Consider the following 19,273-nt stretch of genomic DNA (forward strand, 5'->3'; position numbering starts at 1 on the left):
CTCGCCGATGAGATAGTGGGTGCTGTCTGCTCTCGGGACGATGTCGTCGCAGTGATAGTGGATAAAAGAGTCTGTCCTCGGTATTCGGCGGATGGATCGCCGGGATTACGTCGCGGGGAAGTGACCAACTGCGCCGAATACGCGAACAGTGCCACACGTCCAGCTCGAGAGTGAGTGATAACGGGGAAGTGGTGCCCGGTGGTGACTGAATATTGCACACGCGTGACAGTTTCCCGTGCGAGATCGTCCGGTGAACGAAGACGGTGCGCGGGCCTGCTGGGACGCGACCGTACGCGTCCATCGCGGGATTATTAAATATAGTATACACATATATATATATATATATATATATATATATTCCAGTGTCCGGGTTAGCACCCGGTGCGGCTGTTTACGTCGATCGTGGCTCGCTGAGCAATGTTGGTATAGTGGGTTCGGTTGATTAGCAGTGACGATGCACGGATTCCTTGTCGCCGACACGATGGATTTCACTGTTTTCGCGCGACGTTCTTCGTCGAGGGATAACACGGATCTTGCGGGCACGGAGCGGAAACGAGGCGATACGATCGGGTGAGTCTCGAGAATCGTTTCACGCATTTTACGTAAACCCGCGTATCCCGATGAGTTCTCGTCGAGCGTTCGCGTTACGTACTCGCGGCTACGCGTACGATTTCCGTGATCCGCACCCTTCGGGGTTGCGCGTGTGGGTGTAGAAAAGTCGGAGCAACGAACCACCGGTGGTCCGCGTGTTTACGTGCACGTGTTAACGCCTGGCGTGGTTGAGAAAAAGCAGGCCAGCACGCGAGGCGAGGCGAGGCGAGGCGAGGCGACGCGAGGCGACGCGAGGCGACGCGAGGCGGAAAAAGGGAAAAAGTTTAAAAGAGGAGAACCGTCGTCGGTGGTGCCGCGAGGCGACGGTGGCGTTTCGAAATCGGCGCCGCGTCGCGTCGGCTCGCGTCGCGGCGCTCCTCAGGGCCGAGAGGGGGTGGGTGGGCGGTCGGGTGGGTTGCGGGGTGAAAATACGCGCGAACGCGGTGTTATCCTGCGACGATTTCCGGCGTTCGGCGGTGTCCGTGCCGCGAGTCTTAAATTATTCACCGCGGGGGATCGATATTCCACGGTTGTCGCGATACGTGACTTCGAGCCGGAGTACGCACCGTGCCGTAGGGATTGGGCTTTCGGTGATTCCAGAACGGAGACAGCGCCGAGATAAATGTAAGGCACGCATCGTTAAAGTATCGATCTCGGCCGGCCGAATAGGCGCGCTGGATAGGCGGGAATTAAATGGCGCGCGAGGGAATTTAATGCCATTAGCCCGCGAAGAAATTTACGCGGTCGATATGAAAACGTTGTACGTACCGGGTCCCCTGCTCCCCTGCTCGGATACGCCGACGGCGAGACGTGCTTTGGATCGTCGCTCGGTGATTAATGGCCACGTTAATGCGCGGCACATAATTAACGAGGAAAAGGATTTGTCGAAAACGATTCCAACGGATTTTCCCAACGCGAGCGCGACGCGCGCGGACCGTAGGAGGACATCGAGGCGTCGAGAACCTCGAGCTCCACCGGATCGGTTCTTCCCGAAACCGTCTACGTAGCTTTCGATTCGGAGGAGAAAATTAAAACGTTTCGTTCCTTCGCTGTAAATCCTATCCCGGCGATTGTTAAAGTATTTGCATGCATCGAAGAAGTTTACCGAGTCTTTCGGTGGCCGAGACTTGGCTCGAGGGGGACGAGTTAATCGAGGATCGAATCTACGTTCCCAGTCGCGAAGGAAACTCGCCTCCTCGTCGTTTCTCTTTCCGAGTTTGCGACTTTGCAGTTTTCCTCCCGACGGTGGTACGATCGGATATTACGCGAACGCTGCGTCGAGTAAAGGTATCCGTCTCGTTCGTCGTCGCTCGAAATCGCGCGACGACGCTTCGACGAAGTTTCCCTCGGCAAGAATTTTTTTCACCGCGCGGTTCGCGAAAGGAAACGACGATCGAATCGTCGCGCGGCAATTGAACGCGCTTTCTTCGCCGATGATACGCCACGTCCCGGCGGGGAAGTTGACAATCGTCGCGAAACTTTCGCGTGACGAAACGTCGAAGGTAGCCACCGATGGTCGGGAGCGATCGAAATCTCACCGATTCTCGACGGAGGATCGATTCGATCCGATATCGAAAACGAGCGACGGAGAGACTCGCGTGCGGAGGAATACTAGTACGTCGCTTCGATAACGAATCCCGGGGAGGGAGGTGAGATTTCGTTTCGCGATGGAAATTCTGGTCTTTTTCGCGCTCCGGCGGGTCGCAAAGACCGACGGAAACAATGGGCCCGCGTACGCAGAAGCATTTCTGTATTCTCGAGACGTCAAAGGGGTTCGGAGCGGGTCAAATTTTAATTCCGGAGCGTTCCGCGCGATATTAAACGACGCTTGAACGAGGGCTCTCTGTAATCTCGCCTTAAAGATACAGGATTAGAGGAGGGCGTCGAAAAAGCGGCGGCAAGCCGGGAATAATTTTCGGAACAAAAGCAACACGGGCCGAGCAGACGGGCTCCGGTGTTCCTCCTCTACGGGTACGGTTCGCCGTTTTTACGCGGGGCCGCGAATGTCAATGCGTCCTCTGCGTGGCGCATTTCCCTAATGCTCGAAATCCTCGTGACCTCGTGTCTCGTAATCCGAGCGTGTATTTTAATTGGCTCACCGCGGCTACATTTTCCATGACGCGACGTGAAATAACGTCAGAGAAGATGTAACCGCGGTTTTAACTCCTTCGTTACGCGTACTCTGCTTTTCTCTCTCGGTTTCTCCCTCTCTGTCATTGTCCCCTTCTCCGTTTTCTCGGTTCCCCGCTATTTCTTTTTTTTTTCTCTCTACCCCTTTCCGTTCGTTCGAACGTGTGCGCGCATGCATGCCTACACACTCGAAACGGTCGAAGCGCTCGCGTTCGCGTTTCAGAAACCTACGGGTTTAATCGCGCCGTTGCGGAGAAGATTCTCCCCGTACCGATAACCCGGTACCCTCGACTCGTCCGCGAAAACGTACGAAAGTACGAACGAACGTACGAACGTACGAACGTACGAACGAACGAACATAACCCAATTTTCGCGACCGGCAATTTTACCGACGCGCTCTCCGCCGCATTAGCCGTGCCTCTCCGCTCTATCTTGGAAAGCGCGTATTGTTTCGCGTTGCGACGATAGAAAAAGAAACAAAACAAAAAAATAAATAAACCAGGGGAAGAGGGAAATTTTTCATTTCTCCACGAGTCACCGAATTCTCTGCCTCGCGTCCCGTTGAATCGCTTTCCGCGTTTTCACGCGGAAGGTTGTTGCCTTCTACGGGACCTGGAATCGATTCGTTCTCGAGGAGGTTCCTTCGCGATTTTTTCTTCCGCAAAATTGTAAATCTCGTTCGCTTCGCACTTTACGTTACTTCGTCGCAAGTGGATCGAATTTGGCCCTCCACGGTGGACAGCTCGTCGAGGAAATCCCGAAAGAATATTTCCAACGACATCGGAAGACGGTAACCGACGATTGTTCGCGGAAAAAAGTTTCGTCGCGCGTAAAACTCGAAATATTCACCGAAACGTATCATCCGCGAATACGCGATACGCGCGTAAACCGTATTTCGCGACAGCGAGGAGAATGGAGCGGTCGAATCGTGCGCGACGATTCATAAATCTCGACGGATCGTCGAGCCGAATATTTTTTCTACGACCGGGAGCGCGTCGCACGTAAGTCGTTAATTAACGGATCGTCGTTCGTTTCCGTGGAATATCAACGGGTAAATGGACACGCGCGTTTCGCTCGCGCATTGTTCGCTCGTTACCAGTTTCGAAAATGATGTCCGCGGCATCGTTTTTCGGGCGAGAAATTCTCGAAAGGGGGTCGTAGCTTGAACGCGTTGCGAGAATAATGCGGTGGCGTCGTGTTTTACGCGAAAATCAACGCGGGCAAACGATACGCATCGCATCGGGGTATGGACGATACCACGCGGAAGCGTCGGCGCGCTCGCGCATCAATATTTTCATTTTCAATCGAGTACGATCCGAATCGCCCGCGGCGAATTGTTTCCTATTTCGAATGGAATTACAAAAAAGGAGTAAAAAAAAAAATCGAAGCGGAGAGAGAGAGGGTGGGAGAGGGTAGAACAAACTGAAACGAACACGGCGAATACGCGAAAGGGGGAATGGGATATTACCGCGACATTTTAACGGCCAACAAAGACCCGTCTCGGGTCTGAAAATTCGAACTTGGATATCCCCTCGTTTCGCGAAAGTGGCGCGTCGGTGGCGTTCCGTTCGTCCCGCCCCTCTGAATACGATCGCGAGGAACGAGATACCACGGGAGCTCGAAATCGCCTCGCCTCGCCGCGCACCGAACCGAGTTGGCGGTAGCAATTTCAAATCGAAAATAATCCTTTTATTTCCCCTACCGCGGATTCGATGGAGAGCTCTTCGCAAACGAGACTCTGCGGGATCGTCGTCGGTGTCTCCGGTTCCAGGGTCGGGCGAGAGAAAAAAGGTCGGTCTGCGTTCGCGGGGCGTTGCGAGTTTCTCCTAATAAAACACGAGGAAAATAGGAAACGCGCGCATCTCGGTGTGTATCCCAACGTCGGATCTTCCGACCCGGTTCCCGCGAAATTATCCCCCCATTTGGCAGCCGAGCTCCGTTTCGCCGTAAAAGCCCGCGGAAAGAAGGCGAACGACCCTGTCCTCGTGGTCCGCGCGGAGCGAGCCTCGCGAGGGTACGGTTCTCCTTCTCGGGGAGCGGCTGAAATCGTAAAGAAGCGCGCGTCCTCGTAAAGCTAACGGTAATACGGTGCCGTGGCAATTTTTGCTTCGGGAGCGAGACGAGCCGCTGTCTTCTTATTTCGTGGGCTGGTTTTTATCGCGCCCCTGGCGCGCGCCGGCGAGCCGTGAAAAGCTACAAAAAGAGGAACGAATCGAGGAAGAAAGTTTTCCCCGACCGAACCGGGAGAAACGGAAGGGTCGAGCTCACCGCTCCGCCTCCGTCCCTTTCTCTTCCGCTCCGAAACTACGAGTTACAGCGCCGAGCGTTATTAACGCTCCTTTAATTCGGGTTCGCGCGTTGCGTACAGACACGCGGCCGCGTACTCGCGCACGTTTTCCCTCGTCGGTGGGAGGATCGAAATACGCCAACTACGACCACCCAACGACCCTCCCTCCTCTCTCCCTCTCTCTCATCCGTCCCTCTCGTTCCTGCATCCCCGTTCGGAAGCATTTACGTCCGATCGGATGGACGAGACGTAACGAAACGCGCCTCGAGCTCGGCGCGAATTATGCACAGGATTCGAGCGATACCCTCCCGGAAACAATCTAACGAAAGTTTGGAACCGCGAGCGCGCGGATTCCATCGGGGAAGTCGATCGAGCGAAAGAAAAATCAGTTTTCGGAGGGCGAAGCTGCGGAACGCGTCGGACAAAAGTTCTTCCAACTCCGTTCCCCTCGTTCCCTCCTCGCCGCCTTCGTTGGCCAACTTTCGTTCGTTTCGTTCGTTTCGTTCGGGAGACAGCGCGAAATTACGTTAACCACTCACCGGTGCCATTTATTCGCGAGCGATCGCGTTTCGTTCGAAATGATTTCCGATACTCGAACCCGTCGCTCGGTTAAATTCCTCCTCTCGGGTACCGCGTTGCCCTTTCTCGGAATTTATACCTGTAAATCCATTTGGAGCGACTTTCGTGTACCGAGCTTAACGAATCGAGGCGGTGCGAACGGTGTCCTTCGAAACTTTCCAACGCCTTTCGATCTTTAAAGCACGTACCTACGTACGAACGTACTCGCTTCGTACCGAGACGACTCGAGTTCCGTAACGAGGTGCGTCGCGAGAAATAGGACACTCCAACGGAAACTTTCCAGGACGAAGTTGCTCGATTCGAAGGGTAACCAGGCTGGTCAAGGTTATTTCTTTCCCGAGATCTCAGGGTTACGGATGTTTCCTTGAACGTACGCGGTACTCCATCCGCGTTACGATCCATATGAGAGGAAAATTCTAAACCGCGAGCATTCCGCGCAAACTGTCGCCCTCTCGAGGCAACCGATTCGATCGTTTCGAGGACCGATGGCTCTCGATTATCGAGCAACCTCCCCCGTTCCCCGAGAAACTTCCATTGAAGAGAAACCTTTGAATACGTTCGAAAGCCGAAACACAGTTGTAATTTTCGTCCGGAAATTTCGTCCGCGGTCGAATGCCCAATTAACGCTGCAAGGCTAATATTTCCAACGAAACGTTTATCCGCATCGAGAAAAAGGTTCCGTTCGAAGGATCAAAGCGGTCTCGGAACTTTCCGGTTTCGGGAGGGGCGTATTTGCACGACAGGACGCGTTGAACTTCTTGGCACGCGAGATTCGAGGGAAAGGGTTAATTGGACTCGCGCCCATTCGGATGGTAAAAGTTCGGTTTCGGTGATCGCGTTCGAAGCTTCTCGAGAAACGTCGGGTACGCGTTAACGATCGATGTCTCTCGCGAGCTCGCGATCCCCGCGTCGTCGGATATTTCGAACGCGAAGAAACCAGCAACGGGGGAGGGAAAACGAGGCGAAGAGGGAGAGAACGGGCTAGATGGACGCGACTGTCGAAAACATCGACAAAGACGGGCGCGTTCGAGCGAACGTTATATTATAGTAATTTCGGAGCGGGCGGAGAGTCGAAGAGGCGGCGAACCGTGAAACGCCCGCGCTGCAAAAGAGAGAGAGAGGAGAGAGATAGAGAGAGGTAGAGGGAGAGAGAGAATCGTGGCGATCTTTCGGGCCGATTTGTCGGCGTAAATTCACGGCCCCGAAGGAAACGGACGATGATATAGCGAGGCGGGTAGAAACGAGAAGCCGGTACTCGGGGGGCAGCGAGCACACGGTTCGCGTAACTCTCTCGTTGGCAGCCCCGGTTTCCCCCGAGTCTCTCGGTTCTCCTTCGTCTCCCGTGGTCGATCGATTCCCTAAAAGTAAATAAAATTCGGCCCCCTGGTCGGCTCGAGAGCAGCACCCGGTGTGTGTAAGGCGTCCGTCGGGTGTAACGCGATGAATCAAGGCGTCGATGGAGAATCGAAAGTCATCGAACAAAGTCGACCCGCGTAATTCCTCGTCTCGGTCTCTAGGCTCACCGAAGCGGGAAACGTCCGCGCGTTTCCACGACGCTCGATCCGGTTGCAAAATCGTCCGTAACCCCATGGAAATCGATCTTCTCCCGCGACTCGTTCTCCGTGTTAATAAGAAGGTTCGAAGACGACGTCCGCCGACGCGACGCGTATTACCGGTAGAGTTTAGACTCGTTTCGAGACACTCGGAAGATCGACGACAGTCTTCTCGTCTCGATCGACGAATTCCGAGTCCCGACGAACCGTGCGAATGCACCGATAGACGATTCACCGGGAGAAATTAGAATTTCGAGTATCGACCGACGTCTCGATTGACACGTTCGCGAAAACCGACGACGAATCGTCCTCTCGAAAGCTCGTGCCCGAAATATACGGGTCGAGTAAAAAGCACGGAAGCGTCGAACCTCGATCTCGTTCCGAGTAATTCCAAACGAACGCGAATAGACGAACGAGGCGATGGCTCGCGAATAAATCGCGAGATACGTTTTTCGAGATGGCTCGGTTCCTCGCAGGGAACAACTATTTTCGCGTGTTTAAATTTATCTCTTCCGGTCGGCGATCGGGGTCGCGATCTCGAGATCTCTCGTGTTGGTCGAAGAGACGCGACGCCACGCGGAGAAGAGAACGCGCGTTCCTTGTGCAATGTAGACGCTCGCTTCTTCCAATTCTTCGGGCAGTTATTCTTCCGCGACGACAACCGTTGCCGTAGCTACCGCGGGAATTTCCATCGATAAATCGAGCCGCGAACTGGAAGTCGAGGGTCGTCGCCGGGAGTCAGCTCGGCGACGCTATCTCGCGCGAACGAGATAAAAAGTGGTGGGCGCGAAAAGGCCGCGGGGTGTCGCGACCGTGGATAGGTTAAAGCGCGTTGGGTGCGAGAAGAGGGTCGTGGTCTACACGGTCGTTTCCGCGTCGAGACGCTCGGAGAGGGTCGACGAGTACACGGGGTCCGTTCTTCCTCTCTCTCTCTCTCTGGCCGCGATCCACGGGGGTTTTCGATCGCGGGTTAATCCACGATGGAAATTGAATCGGAGGTCGACGAGGGGGCGAAAACCAGCCGCGGTACGTAGGGTTAATTTAGACGTTTCGACAGGGCCGAGTTCGAACTCCCCGAGAAGAGAGAGGGGGCTCCCGGGCGTCGAAACGAGTTATTTTACGCGCGCGTTGGAAGTCGCCGGGCACGTCGGACGTGGCGGCCGTGTAACAGGTGGTTCCTCGCGGAACGAAAGAAAATTAATTTTTGGTACCGGCGCGGATACACGGGGACCACCGCGACGCGCGGCTGTCAAAGGAATCGGGCCCCGAGATCGACGAGAGGACCGTTTCACGGGATAAAATTAGCGTTCCACGGGATAAAATTAGCATTCCGCGGTACGGATAAATCGCGACGAAAGATCGACGACGGGAACCCTCGGGCGTTCGCCCCGAGGGATATCGAGATTCGAGGTCGATGCTCGTTCGCGCGATAAGACGACTCCCGCCGGAAGAGAGTCGTTTTGTTTTACGCGCTCCCTCTATAAATTTCCGCACCGCCGACACCTCCGTCGCTTACGGCTTCAACGATCGCTTCCTTCGAGTCGCGCGTTCCTCGCGCAGTAGTCGTCGTCGTCGTGGATCTTTGCGATCGAGCTCGCGAAAAAACGCGCGGCCACGGGCATCGTTGGACGAGTCGGGCATCGCGGTAACAGCGACCGGAGAGGAACGAGCGATTCCGAGACGACGAGGATCCCCGCAGGGCGATTCCTTGCGGAAAAACGAATCGAAAAGGGTCGATGCAACTTTTCGATACGACCTTTCCCTCGCGAGGAAATCGAGTTGGAATATTCGTCCGACGCGGAGTCGGCCGGCTCGTCCGACCACGGACGACTATTTCTACTTGCGGCGATCGTCTCGGAAACGATGCAGTGTAAATACCATTCGGTTCGACTCGTTCCGAGTGGATGCTAGCGGACAATACCACTGTCAACGTCTTCGAGCACCGACGCGAGTGGAAACGGCCAGCAACGATCGGACGCGCATTAAACGGCGCGCGCGTGCCCCGAGAATTTTCACCGTCGATTTTCTCCGAAAGGAGAGCTCGTCGCGAGAAAACTCGCATCGCATTTTTTATTCACTTTCTCGCGAGGAATCGGCCCGAATCGGTTACCTCGCTCCTCCCCGTCCCACGGATACGTATTTCGTCGATTCTCCTCCGAAGGAACGCTCGTATCGAGAAATTTTCCTTCGCGTTTTCGATACACTTTCCCGCAAAGAATCGCCCTACACGGCTCTCACCGTTTTCCCTCGTTCTCGATACTCGACGATATCGATTCACCGAACGGACGGGAATCGATCGAACGCCGATTCGCTCGTGGCGACGACCCGGGCAACGTTTGCCGATGAGTCGGTCAAAGGAGAAACATCGGGGGCGGGTAGCGGCGTTTCGCCTTCCCTTCTTACGCAACCGGCGGCCAGGATTTGCATAAATCGAGGAAAATTCAACGCGACGACGGGGCTTCGCCTCGGAACGAGATGCAAATATTCTGGCCCTCCGTGAACTTATAAATCGAGGTTCCGGCGTCGTCCTGCTCGGTCGAAAGTCATCGAACGCTGCCCGCTCGACCACGGGGGCGGTAACTCGATTTCCTCCCCGCCGAGAGGAAAACTTTCCTACCCGAGAGGTTCGATTTCGTCGAGACGCGATCGTCGTTCCTCGGATCGGCGCGGATCGACCTACGCGTAATTCAAAATCGGTGCCAGAGGGTCAGGGGGGGCCACGTACTCGCGTTTCAGCAGAGAGGAAAGCTGTTTCGCGCGGAGAAGCACCGAGTCGATCTTTCGCGGTCGCGGTGTTCCAGCTCGTTCCTGCGATTACAGAAATTCGACGAGAGTAAAAGAAACGGTGGTAACGAAAGCGCGGGCAAAGCCCACCAGCCGTGGATAAAATTAACGTCGATTAATTTCACAATTAAGGCCGGTGCGGGTCTAATTAAGCGGTACGAGAGCACGCTCGCTGTTCGCGTATCGTTGCTGCTTCTTTCTCTCCCTCTCGCTCCGGGTCTCTCTCCGTTTCGTTCCTCCGCGTTTAATATCGGTTTAACGTCGCCGCGTTTATGTTTATTAATTTCTGCGTTTCTGCGTGCGCTCGCCGCGTTCTTTTTTTTTTTTTATCGTTATTACGCTCGAACGAGTTCCATTTGTCGCGACGGGACACTGGTCATGGATTCCTTTTGGCGCGCGGTGAATGAAAAAAAAAAAAGAAAAATAAAAGGTAAAAAAAAAATAACGCTCTTCCGCCGCGAACGCTTCGTCCGAGCGAAAAACAATTAATTGTAATCGATTAATTTACAAACGCGAAATATTCTCGGGGTTGGCGGTCCGTATTTCCCATTGCAGTGCGCGTATCGCGCGCGAACGCCGAAACGGCGCAACGCGGCACGGCCCCCGCGCGCTCGTCCATCACTTTATTCGCCCGCAAATTAATTATCTCGTAAGCATTGTTTTAATTAACGCGCCCGACGAAAGCTCGCCGCGGTTTTTTCCCGACCGCGTTCGCACGTGCTCGTATTTTATTATTTTTTTTCTCCTTCTATTTTTTCTATTTTTTTTTTCCTACGTCCAACCACGGCCTCTTTCACCGCCACCGCCACCGCCGCCGCCGCCGCCGCCGCCGCTGTCCCCGTAAATAATAACGAAACGATTTCGTTCGCGTCGTTTCCCGATGAGGCGAAAAATAGAATCGCTTTCGCGTTCGTCGTTGCACGATTTCTTGCCGGCTCGCTGGAAAGAGAACGGTAATAATTAAACGAAACGACCGGGCGTGCAAACACACACGCGCGCGTGTGTTTCTACGTTGGTTCGCGTGTACGTGTACGGGTGGTCTTGCCTTTTTTCACGGAACGGTAAACGCCGGAGAGAAACGGTTACGCGCACAGTGGCCTCCCTGCGAGCCGTCGTCATTAGAAGACGCTAATTGCGAGTTAGACACGAGGATGCTCCATCCACGAGAAACTCGCTTTATCGTTGGGGAAACCCGTGGGCGAGCCGGAGCTCGCGAAATCGCAAGCTTGCAATTGTCGCGACGAGTTTGCCTAGACGTAACCACTCGAGGAAAAAATCACGGTGAATGGAAACGTGTACCATCCTCGATGAATCGATCGCTTTTCCGCGGCGGCTTCGTTGTCGAACGAACCCGAATCGATAACGAATCGATCGTACTTTCCTCGACAGAACCTCGAAGGTTCGTCGATCGGAGCGGGCACGGTTATCGCGAGGATATCGAGCGCGAAAAAAGAACGAAAAAGAAAAACAAAAAAGATCGAACGCTCGAGAAACCGGTGCTCGCCGTTTTTTCCAGCCAGCGCGTGTTCTCCGACTTTGAAAATCGCGTCACTTTACACGATTCGCTCTCTATAATTACAATGTTCGATAACAATAACGTTATTACGTCGTACCAGCGGCAGTGATTTTCCCAGCGATGTCACGGCAATTGCGCGGATTTGCGTCAATATCCGCTCGAAGGGTCGCTCGGTTCAATTTTCCGCGTTATTTCGTGTTTCTCGTCATTGGTGTTTAACATATCGGTAATCGTTTCGACTCGTAAACGTTGCGGCGTAATCGGTAACGCGCGTTAAACGCCCGAAATTAATCGGAAACGATCAACGGACCGCGAGAGGTGAGTCTTTCGCGGGCGATTAAAGGGGCTGTACCGGCTCGAGGCCGTAAAATATTCACGGTCCTTTTGAAAATTAATCGCACCGCAACCGCGGATTCCAAGTATTTTTGCACGTGGAAAGTGCGCGTCTATCGTTGAATCGCCCCAACGAATTTTCGGCGAACGACGACCTCGTTCGAGAGACGTCCGGTCGAATCGAAGATTTCTTTCTCCTTTCGAAGCGGATCGAAGCTTCGAGACCATGTACTCGCCGACGCGTTCTTCGCCGTTTCGAAATGAGACGTCGACGGGAGATCCACGGAGCATCGATCTTCGGGAAACCGATCGTTTTCGCTTTCCGAGCGGGTAACCTCTTGACCGAGCGCGCGATTCGCCTGTAGCGGGCGACGAGAACGAGGTCGGGACACGGATAGGAGCGAATAACAAGGTGGTTAAAGGTTAAGGGTACCCCCGAAACATAAATAAATGTTTGTACGGGGTATTTGCATAAGCATACATTTTCTCATCGTATATTCCGGCGGTTTGCATAAATAACGAACCGGGAAATACGGAATGTAAAATAGCCCCCGATATAGTTTCCTCTTGCGGCAGCTTCCGTCCGTCGGTGGACCAGCCCGGGTGGTGTGGGGGAGGTTGACACCGAATTAATCGTAAACCGAAGAACAAACGGTTTTTGCACGGCTCCGCTCCGTTTCGGTTTCTGCGACACGATCGAGCGGATACAAAACGCGGTGCGGAACCGTTCCGAGCGGTACGTCCATCGGCCGTGTAATACCCCATTAAATCGGAACGCGAGGAACGTCGTAATCGCGGCGCGGCGCGGCTTTCGCGCGGATCGACCTATTCGCAATTAGCCGCTAACACCGAATTAGATTATTGACTTTCCGTTCGTCGAAACGGAGATTGCGTAGCTCCCGCGTACCGAAATCCGCAATCGCGAACAACGCGTCGGACATCTTCGTCGGGGCGACCGCTAATCTCGTCACGGACACGGCGGAACGTTTAAAAGTCGATTCGTCGATCGAGTTCGTTCTAATTGCCGGCCGTGTATCCCCGACACCGTCCGAGCGACGATATTTATTATTCCGAGCCGAATATGCATCGACGTTGAAAAAGAGCGTTGCCGAACGCGGAACGATCGACGGAATAAAATCGCGCGTGCCCATTTTCGAACCCCCGGACGGTAAATCGACGGGATAAAGCGAAAATATCCTTTTTATTTTCCTAATAAATATCCTCGCGAATATTCCTCCGCTCGATTTAAAATACATCACCTTCGTTTTCCGAACAGCGCCGCTCGATCGGGCCGAGCGCCTCAACTTTTTCCAACCGATTTCGGTGGCCTTCTCTTTTTCACTTTTTTCACTTTTTTCACTTTTTCCCCCGTCTCTAGCGGAATCATCGATCGACTGCGAAACGGTCTTTGGTTTTTCGAGACGCCCCGACGCAGACGTCGCGCTTCGATCGGTGATTTCTCGCGGAACTTTTTACCGGAAGGTTTTCTCGAATTTTAATTAAAATTCGCCAGCCTTCTCCGTCGACAGAAAATAGAATTATCCGGTGCGAATTGTACCGCGAAACGTCTCGCGAAATTTCCATCCGTGTCGACGACGAGTATCCTTTCGACTCGCGGTTTCGCAAACGTTCCCCGTCGCCTTGAAACTTCGATCACGATTTCGGAGTAGCTTAATCGCGAACCGTTCACCGTAGATTCTTTTCAACGCGGGTTCAACCGGCCGATAGTATCGTTTCTTCGAGCGTAGAGTAAAAACGAAACGCGATTCGCGAGCGCGTGTAGAAGTAAGCGGTCGTAAAAGCCTCGAGCGATTAAACTCTCGGGGAAGCGTGTCCACCGGTTGGCCACCACCCCCTTTGGACCTCTCGGGTAAGAAGTTACCCTTGTGTAAATTGTTTCGAAGTTGGTCGCAGCGGTGGCGGCGTCGCGTCGTTTCCCTCCCGTGACTCAATCGTAATCATCGATAAGGCCGTGAACCACGGTGGCCGGGGCGTTCGTGGAAAATAACGACGTCGCGCGAAAGTTGCTCAGGGCCGGTCGGCAATTACCGGAAAGTCGGGCAGAAAAAGTGGCCGCGCGCGGAGCTGGCGGCTCGTTGGATTGTTTAAAGTATACCGGGCCGAAGTAACTATTCCTCTTTTGCGGGACGATAAATGGCGACCGTTTAAGCGTCTACTTTTTTACTTCCTTCCGGCTGCAACGATAAATGGTACTGTTTAAGCGTCTTACCTTCGGTTCGCGTTTCCGTCTCAGGGAGCTTAAGATCGCGAAGCTCTCCACCATCGGAGGCTGCCCGTTCCTCGCGGTGGCCATTCCCGACGCTTTCGGCGAGGAATCGCTCGCGAATACTCTCCAATATCGAGCCACCGGTCGTTGTCGCGCAAGAATACGAACCTCCTGCAAATCGTCGACGATCCGTATCTTTTTTCCTGCTCGATTTCAACATCGAACGAGGAAACGGTACGAAAGACACGGTGTTTCTTCCGTTTGGTGGCCACCAGTTTCGTTGCGCAACGCGCACCTGTTTCGAGCTGCTGGCTCTCGACGAACACGTTCGTATCTTTCGCAACGGAGCTTCGAACGCTAAACCCGGTGATTTCGTGCCTTTTTCGTATATCGTCCGATCGAAACAGCGGAATCGAAACCGACCGAAGAATAAATCAACGACACCCTCGACTAATTCGAAACGGTTGCTCTCGCGACGGAATAAAACGATCCCGCGTTTAAATATTTTATTTACTCGCCGGGCCACGAATTAATGCCAAAGTCAATAGAGTTTCGTATCGTAGCTACATATTTAACGACGTTCGTTTGTTCCGGGGCACGTGCGACCCGGTGGCCCGGCTACGAACGCGCAAAATTAAATCGCGACGTTTCGGTTCTTCGTTTCCTCGACAGGATCGATCCTCCCGAATATTCCGGTGACGAAACATCCTTTGCACCTGAACGGTGAAAAATACGCAAACGTCGCCGCTTTCCCTTTCGTCGTTTCATTTTGCATCGGCGTTCTCACTTTCCGTTTCGAGGGAATTTTCTACAGCGACGATATATCAAGCGGCGGCGGTGGCGGTGGCGGTGGCGGTGGTGGCGGCGGCAGCAGCGCCTTATAAAGTCGGCTTATCGCGCTCGCGTGCTCAGACACGTTCGGGGTAAATCGATCAATTGCCGTGAATTGGCCCTTTCGTTGTAATATCGTAGGAAGGTCGTTAATCAGCTGGCAACTGCCACCCACGCTCGCTGCTCCCGGTAATTCCAACGGACCCGAACGACGATCGTTCGTTCGTTCGTTTCGTAGCGCCGCGAATCTCGATTATTTTCCACCTGGAATTATTTCGAACACCGTCGGAGCGTTAAAGCGTTTCATCGCGAGCCACCGTGCGAGCGTAACCGGCAATAAGCGTCGACGACGCGCACCTTCTCGAAACTTTCGAGCCTCTGTCCATGGTGTTCCTTCGGGCTCGTATCCAGGCCAGGTTACTTTTCATATGGGTTCATCGACGACCTTGAATTGACACTTTACGCGAGTGACCTTGAACCATTGCATTTCCAAAAATTAACGATGCCACAATTGCACCGAAACGTACTCGACGGGCTCTCGAAACGGAGAGCGGTTTCGTTCGTTACGATCGTCGCAATTACGAAAAAAAAACAAAAGAAAAATTTGTCGACGTTGGAGAAATACCACCTGTATCGAAACGAACGCAACGACCCGTTGTAAATGACTTTCGAACGATCACGTGCACGAAGATTTCCAGTCCCGGTGCGGCCAACGTTGAAAAAATACAACTCGGAAATTCCAGTTATCGGTCGCGACACCGTCGAAATAAATTTCAACGCTCAAGGTCGTTTCAAGGTCGCTCCGTTGCGCGGTGTTCGCCTCGATGTTATCCGAGGTACGATTTAAAACAGCCCCGAATACGAGCTCGATGGGAACGGTCCCCCCTGACCGATGTTTCGACGAAAACAAGGACGACGATTATCGGTCGGGCCAAACCCCGCCAACTCGATCGCGATTATTTCCGGCGTTAACGAGCCGATTTCATTCATCGCCACCGAGGGAGGAGAATAATTCGCGCGTCGTACGATGCAATTTTTCCTCCCCCTCGATCCGACCCAGCCCCCCTACCACCGTCCGTTGTTCGTTCATCGGATCATCCCGTTCGCGTTTCGTCTTCCACGAACCGTCCCTCGATTATTGGCCGTCGATACGCCGGGACAGGTTCCACGAAGTGGTCGCAACAGATCAATACGCTATTACAATCGCCGCGTGCGGCGATAATTATTGGTACGCGCGGACGATAATTCACGGACGATGTCACTCGATGGCATTCCTGAACAGAGAGAGAGATAGAGATAGATAGAGATAGAGATAGAGATAGAGATAGAGAGAGCGAGGACTTACGCTCGTAGAAGGGAGAGAGCCGCGAGAGGAATCGAATTACCGGCGGTAGCGGTAGCTCGGACATTTCTATTTTATTAACGCCCGACGTATTAACGGGGCTCATCGATGAGCGTTGCAACGCCTCGAATTTTCCCTGGACCGGTACCCGCATCCGCCGGTTCTGCTTTGGTAATCTCTCTCCACGGACAAAGTTGCCGCGAGCGTTTCTCGTTGCTCGTATCACCGTCAGAGTCTCGCTGGCAAATGTTCGGGCTCGGTTCCCTAACGAAATTTTAATTCCCCTAATCCCGCGCATTACGCGGCGAATTTCAAGGGATTTGACGCGAGACCGGGCGCGTACGCGTAATCGGGTTCTCGCGGACCGTTTGACGATACGTAGCCAGGAATTTTGATTAAAAGTTACGAGGAGCGTCGAACCGACGAGTCCTCGATGGTAACGCGGACCTTGGGGTCCGTCCGGGGCCCGTGGGAGCAACCTGATCGCGATCGGATCCTCGGGGTTCCACGGGAACGATAATCGTCGTCGCGTCGTTCGTGTCTTCGACGAACGAGGACCGTTTTCGCGGATAATGTCCTCCGATAAGCGAAACGGAAGATCCTTCTCAACGAAGTCGTCGAGCTAGCGACGATTTATCAGGCTTCGCGAAAAGGGGGCGAGTGCTAGGGGGAGCCACCGTACCGCGCCGCGCCGCTTCGTCGACGCTTTTTTCCCGTTCCGCGAATCTCGAGACGCCTCGTCGCTCGTCGATCCTTGGAATTCGTATTCGATCGATCCGGTAATCGCGAAACTTGGACGAAGGAGGGCCGCTCGTTACGCGTTCCTCGCGACCTCGTCGTTCCTTTCGAGAGGTTACGCCATTACGACCGATCGCGAAACAGCGAACGAGATTTCCTTTCGCGCGGCGAGCGTTCGAATTATCGTTCGAACTCGTCGATAACGCCCGCTCCGTGAGATTGCTTCGACAATTAGCGAGATCGTAATGGGAGTTCGACTCTCGCGAGATTAACGCCGAGACTTTGGACCGAGAGAGTCACCCGCGGTACAGGTTCTTCGTGCTTCTGTAATTTTTCGAACAATTTTTCAAACATTCGGGAAGGAACACTCGAAATATTTTCTCGACTCACGGACGCGACGAATTTCGTAAAAATAGTGAATCCGGTCCCTGAACGCGACATCGAAGTTAAAGGCAGGGTCGTCCGATCGGACGCGCCCTTGGAGAACAAAAAACGTATCTCCGCCACTTTCACGAGTTTCTCCGGCAAACCGGGCGGGAAGCTGGGAAGTTTCCGCTCGAGGATGAAAATTGTGCAAAACATCGAGTCCCGTGGTTTTTCCCCGCTTCTCCATCAGCGATATTATCGGATCGTTGTTCGCTCGGATCGCGTCCATTCTGTTCCCCGTTTTACGAGGGGCGGATCGAAGCGGAATATACCGCGGCGTTGCACGCGCAAACGAAACGGGTATGGGAAACCAACGGGGTAATTAAGAAGCTCGCGAGAGCCGGTGATTTCATTTGGATTTTAAACGGAGCGGTCGAATTGCGGTTCGCGCCGAAAGAAACAGCGGGAGATCGCGCGGAGACGAGCCGGACTGTCGTCCGATCGATTTCTCAGCTCTGGACTCGCTATTACGCGACGTATCTGTGCGACGTATCTTTGCAAAAGAAAGAACAAGTTGACCAGAAAGTGGGTTCGCTCGTCATCGTCGGAGAGGAGCGAGGGAACGAGAAACACGACAAGCTCTTGCGGATATGCGCGGCTACGACACGTTTTTTCCCTGAAATTTCGCTCGCGATTACCATTCGTCGAGTAGTCCTCGGTATTTAGCGACGTACTTTTTCATCCGCCTCGTGATTAGAAGCGCTCGATTTACAACCGAGATTCGGTATCATCGGCGATCGGTCGATGCTCTCGTCGAGCCGCTCGTGGGAATCGAAACGATACGAATAATCTCGTATCGCGAGATCCGCTGTAATTACCGAACGATCCCGCGTAGACGCTCGAGGATATTTGTTTCTTGTCTCGCGATGCGAAAATTTGCTCTGTGTTGCATTTCGGGAGGGTAAAGGTTTCTTGATCTTTTATTTCGCGGAAATTTACAAAGACTCTCGCGCGTTCGAGCCAACGTTAGTCGATTCGATCGTCTCGCAACCTCCTCGAAGCGGTCGATTCGAAACCTGGAAACACACCGGACCCTCGTAAATCCTCGTACTCTTCCTCGACTTTCCTTTTCTCTCATCTCGCGAGCCTTCTTCTCCGCTGCTCCCACGACCCCGCGCATTTTCCAATTTTCAAACGTCCGGTCTCGTACCGACCGCGTCCGATATTTTCCTACTCGTTCGGAATCCTCCAATTAGAATCGAGCCGAACCCGCCTCGCAAGACGAATAGAAAAACCGGTTAACCATCGCCTCGAACGAATCGCGTTTCGATATCGCAACACTGAAAGGGTTCACGGCGGTAGAAGTTTACTTTTCCTTTATCAACGGGCAAAGATACGATAATACGATCGCGACGAACTGGCAAAAGTGTTCCGCTCTCGCGTCGTACAAGTCTCGATCGGCGTATCGTCGCGCTCGCGTTCTTCGTAAACGAATATTCGCGAGCTCGCGAAACCCTCGGGATTCGGGTAGATACGTATCGCGCGCGTCTTTGTCCAGAAGCGAGTAGGTGTCGGCCATTTTGGCCAGGAGAACCGAGGAGGAAGTCGGCTCCGTCGAGAGCGCGTTCCGTGCTTCAATTTCGGTCCGGCGACCCGATTGGATCTCTCCTCTTCCCGGATGAAGAATCTCGGGATAATGCTCGAGGGGCAAAATTAAAAGTTTCTCCCGAGCACGGACCGATACGACGCTCGGATTCGCTGGTTAAACTTTGGCGCGGGCTCGCGCGCGTATCGAACCGTCGCTCGAAAACGATAGGTCCAATTTGGCGGCGCGTTTCGTCACGGGCAAGAGGGGAAACACGGGGAAAGTTTATCGTTCGAGGGGTATCGTAAATTGGTCTCTCGGTTTTCGAGATCGCGCACGAATTTATCCATTTCGCTGGACGTTTCAAGGTTCGATCCTCTTGGGGGGAGAAAGCTCCGAACTCGAGGACGC

The 19,273-nt window shown here is 53.6% G+C and overlaps 1 protein-coding gene across 3 annotated transcripts in view; it reads left to right on the forward strand.

Annotated features, from left to right (window-relative positions):
* Nucleotides 1–381: 381 nt before the first annotated feature.
* The window catches only part of LOC143151736 (irregular chiasm C-roughest protein), a 185,800-nt gene continuing 166,908 nt past the window's right edge, over nt 382–19,273 (forward strand). For all 3 annotated transcript variants that reach the window (XM_076321155.1, XM_076321157.1, XM_076321158.1), the window contains exon 1: nt 382–570. In XM_076321155.1, coding sequence (XP_076177270.1) covers nt 455–570 — 116 coding nt within the window. In that variant the 5' untranslated portion in view covers nt 382–454. The remainder of the gene's footprint in view (nt 571–19,273) is intronic.

The sequence above is a fragment of the Ptiloglossa arizonensis genome, chromosome 9 (assembly GCF_051014685.1).
Source record: "Ptiloglossa arizonensis isolate GNS036 chromosome 9, iyPtiAriz1_principal, whole genome shotgun sequence".
NCBI classification, from domain to species: Eukaryota; Metazoa; Arthropoda; class Insecta; order Hymenoptera; family Colletidae; genus Ptiloglossa; species Ptiloglossa arizonensis.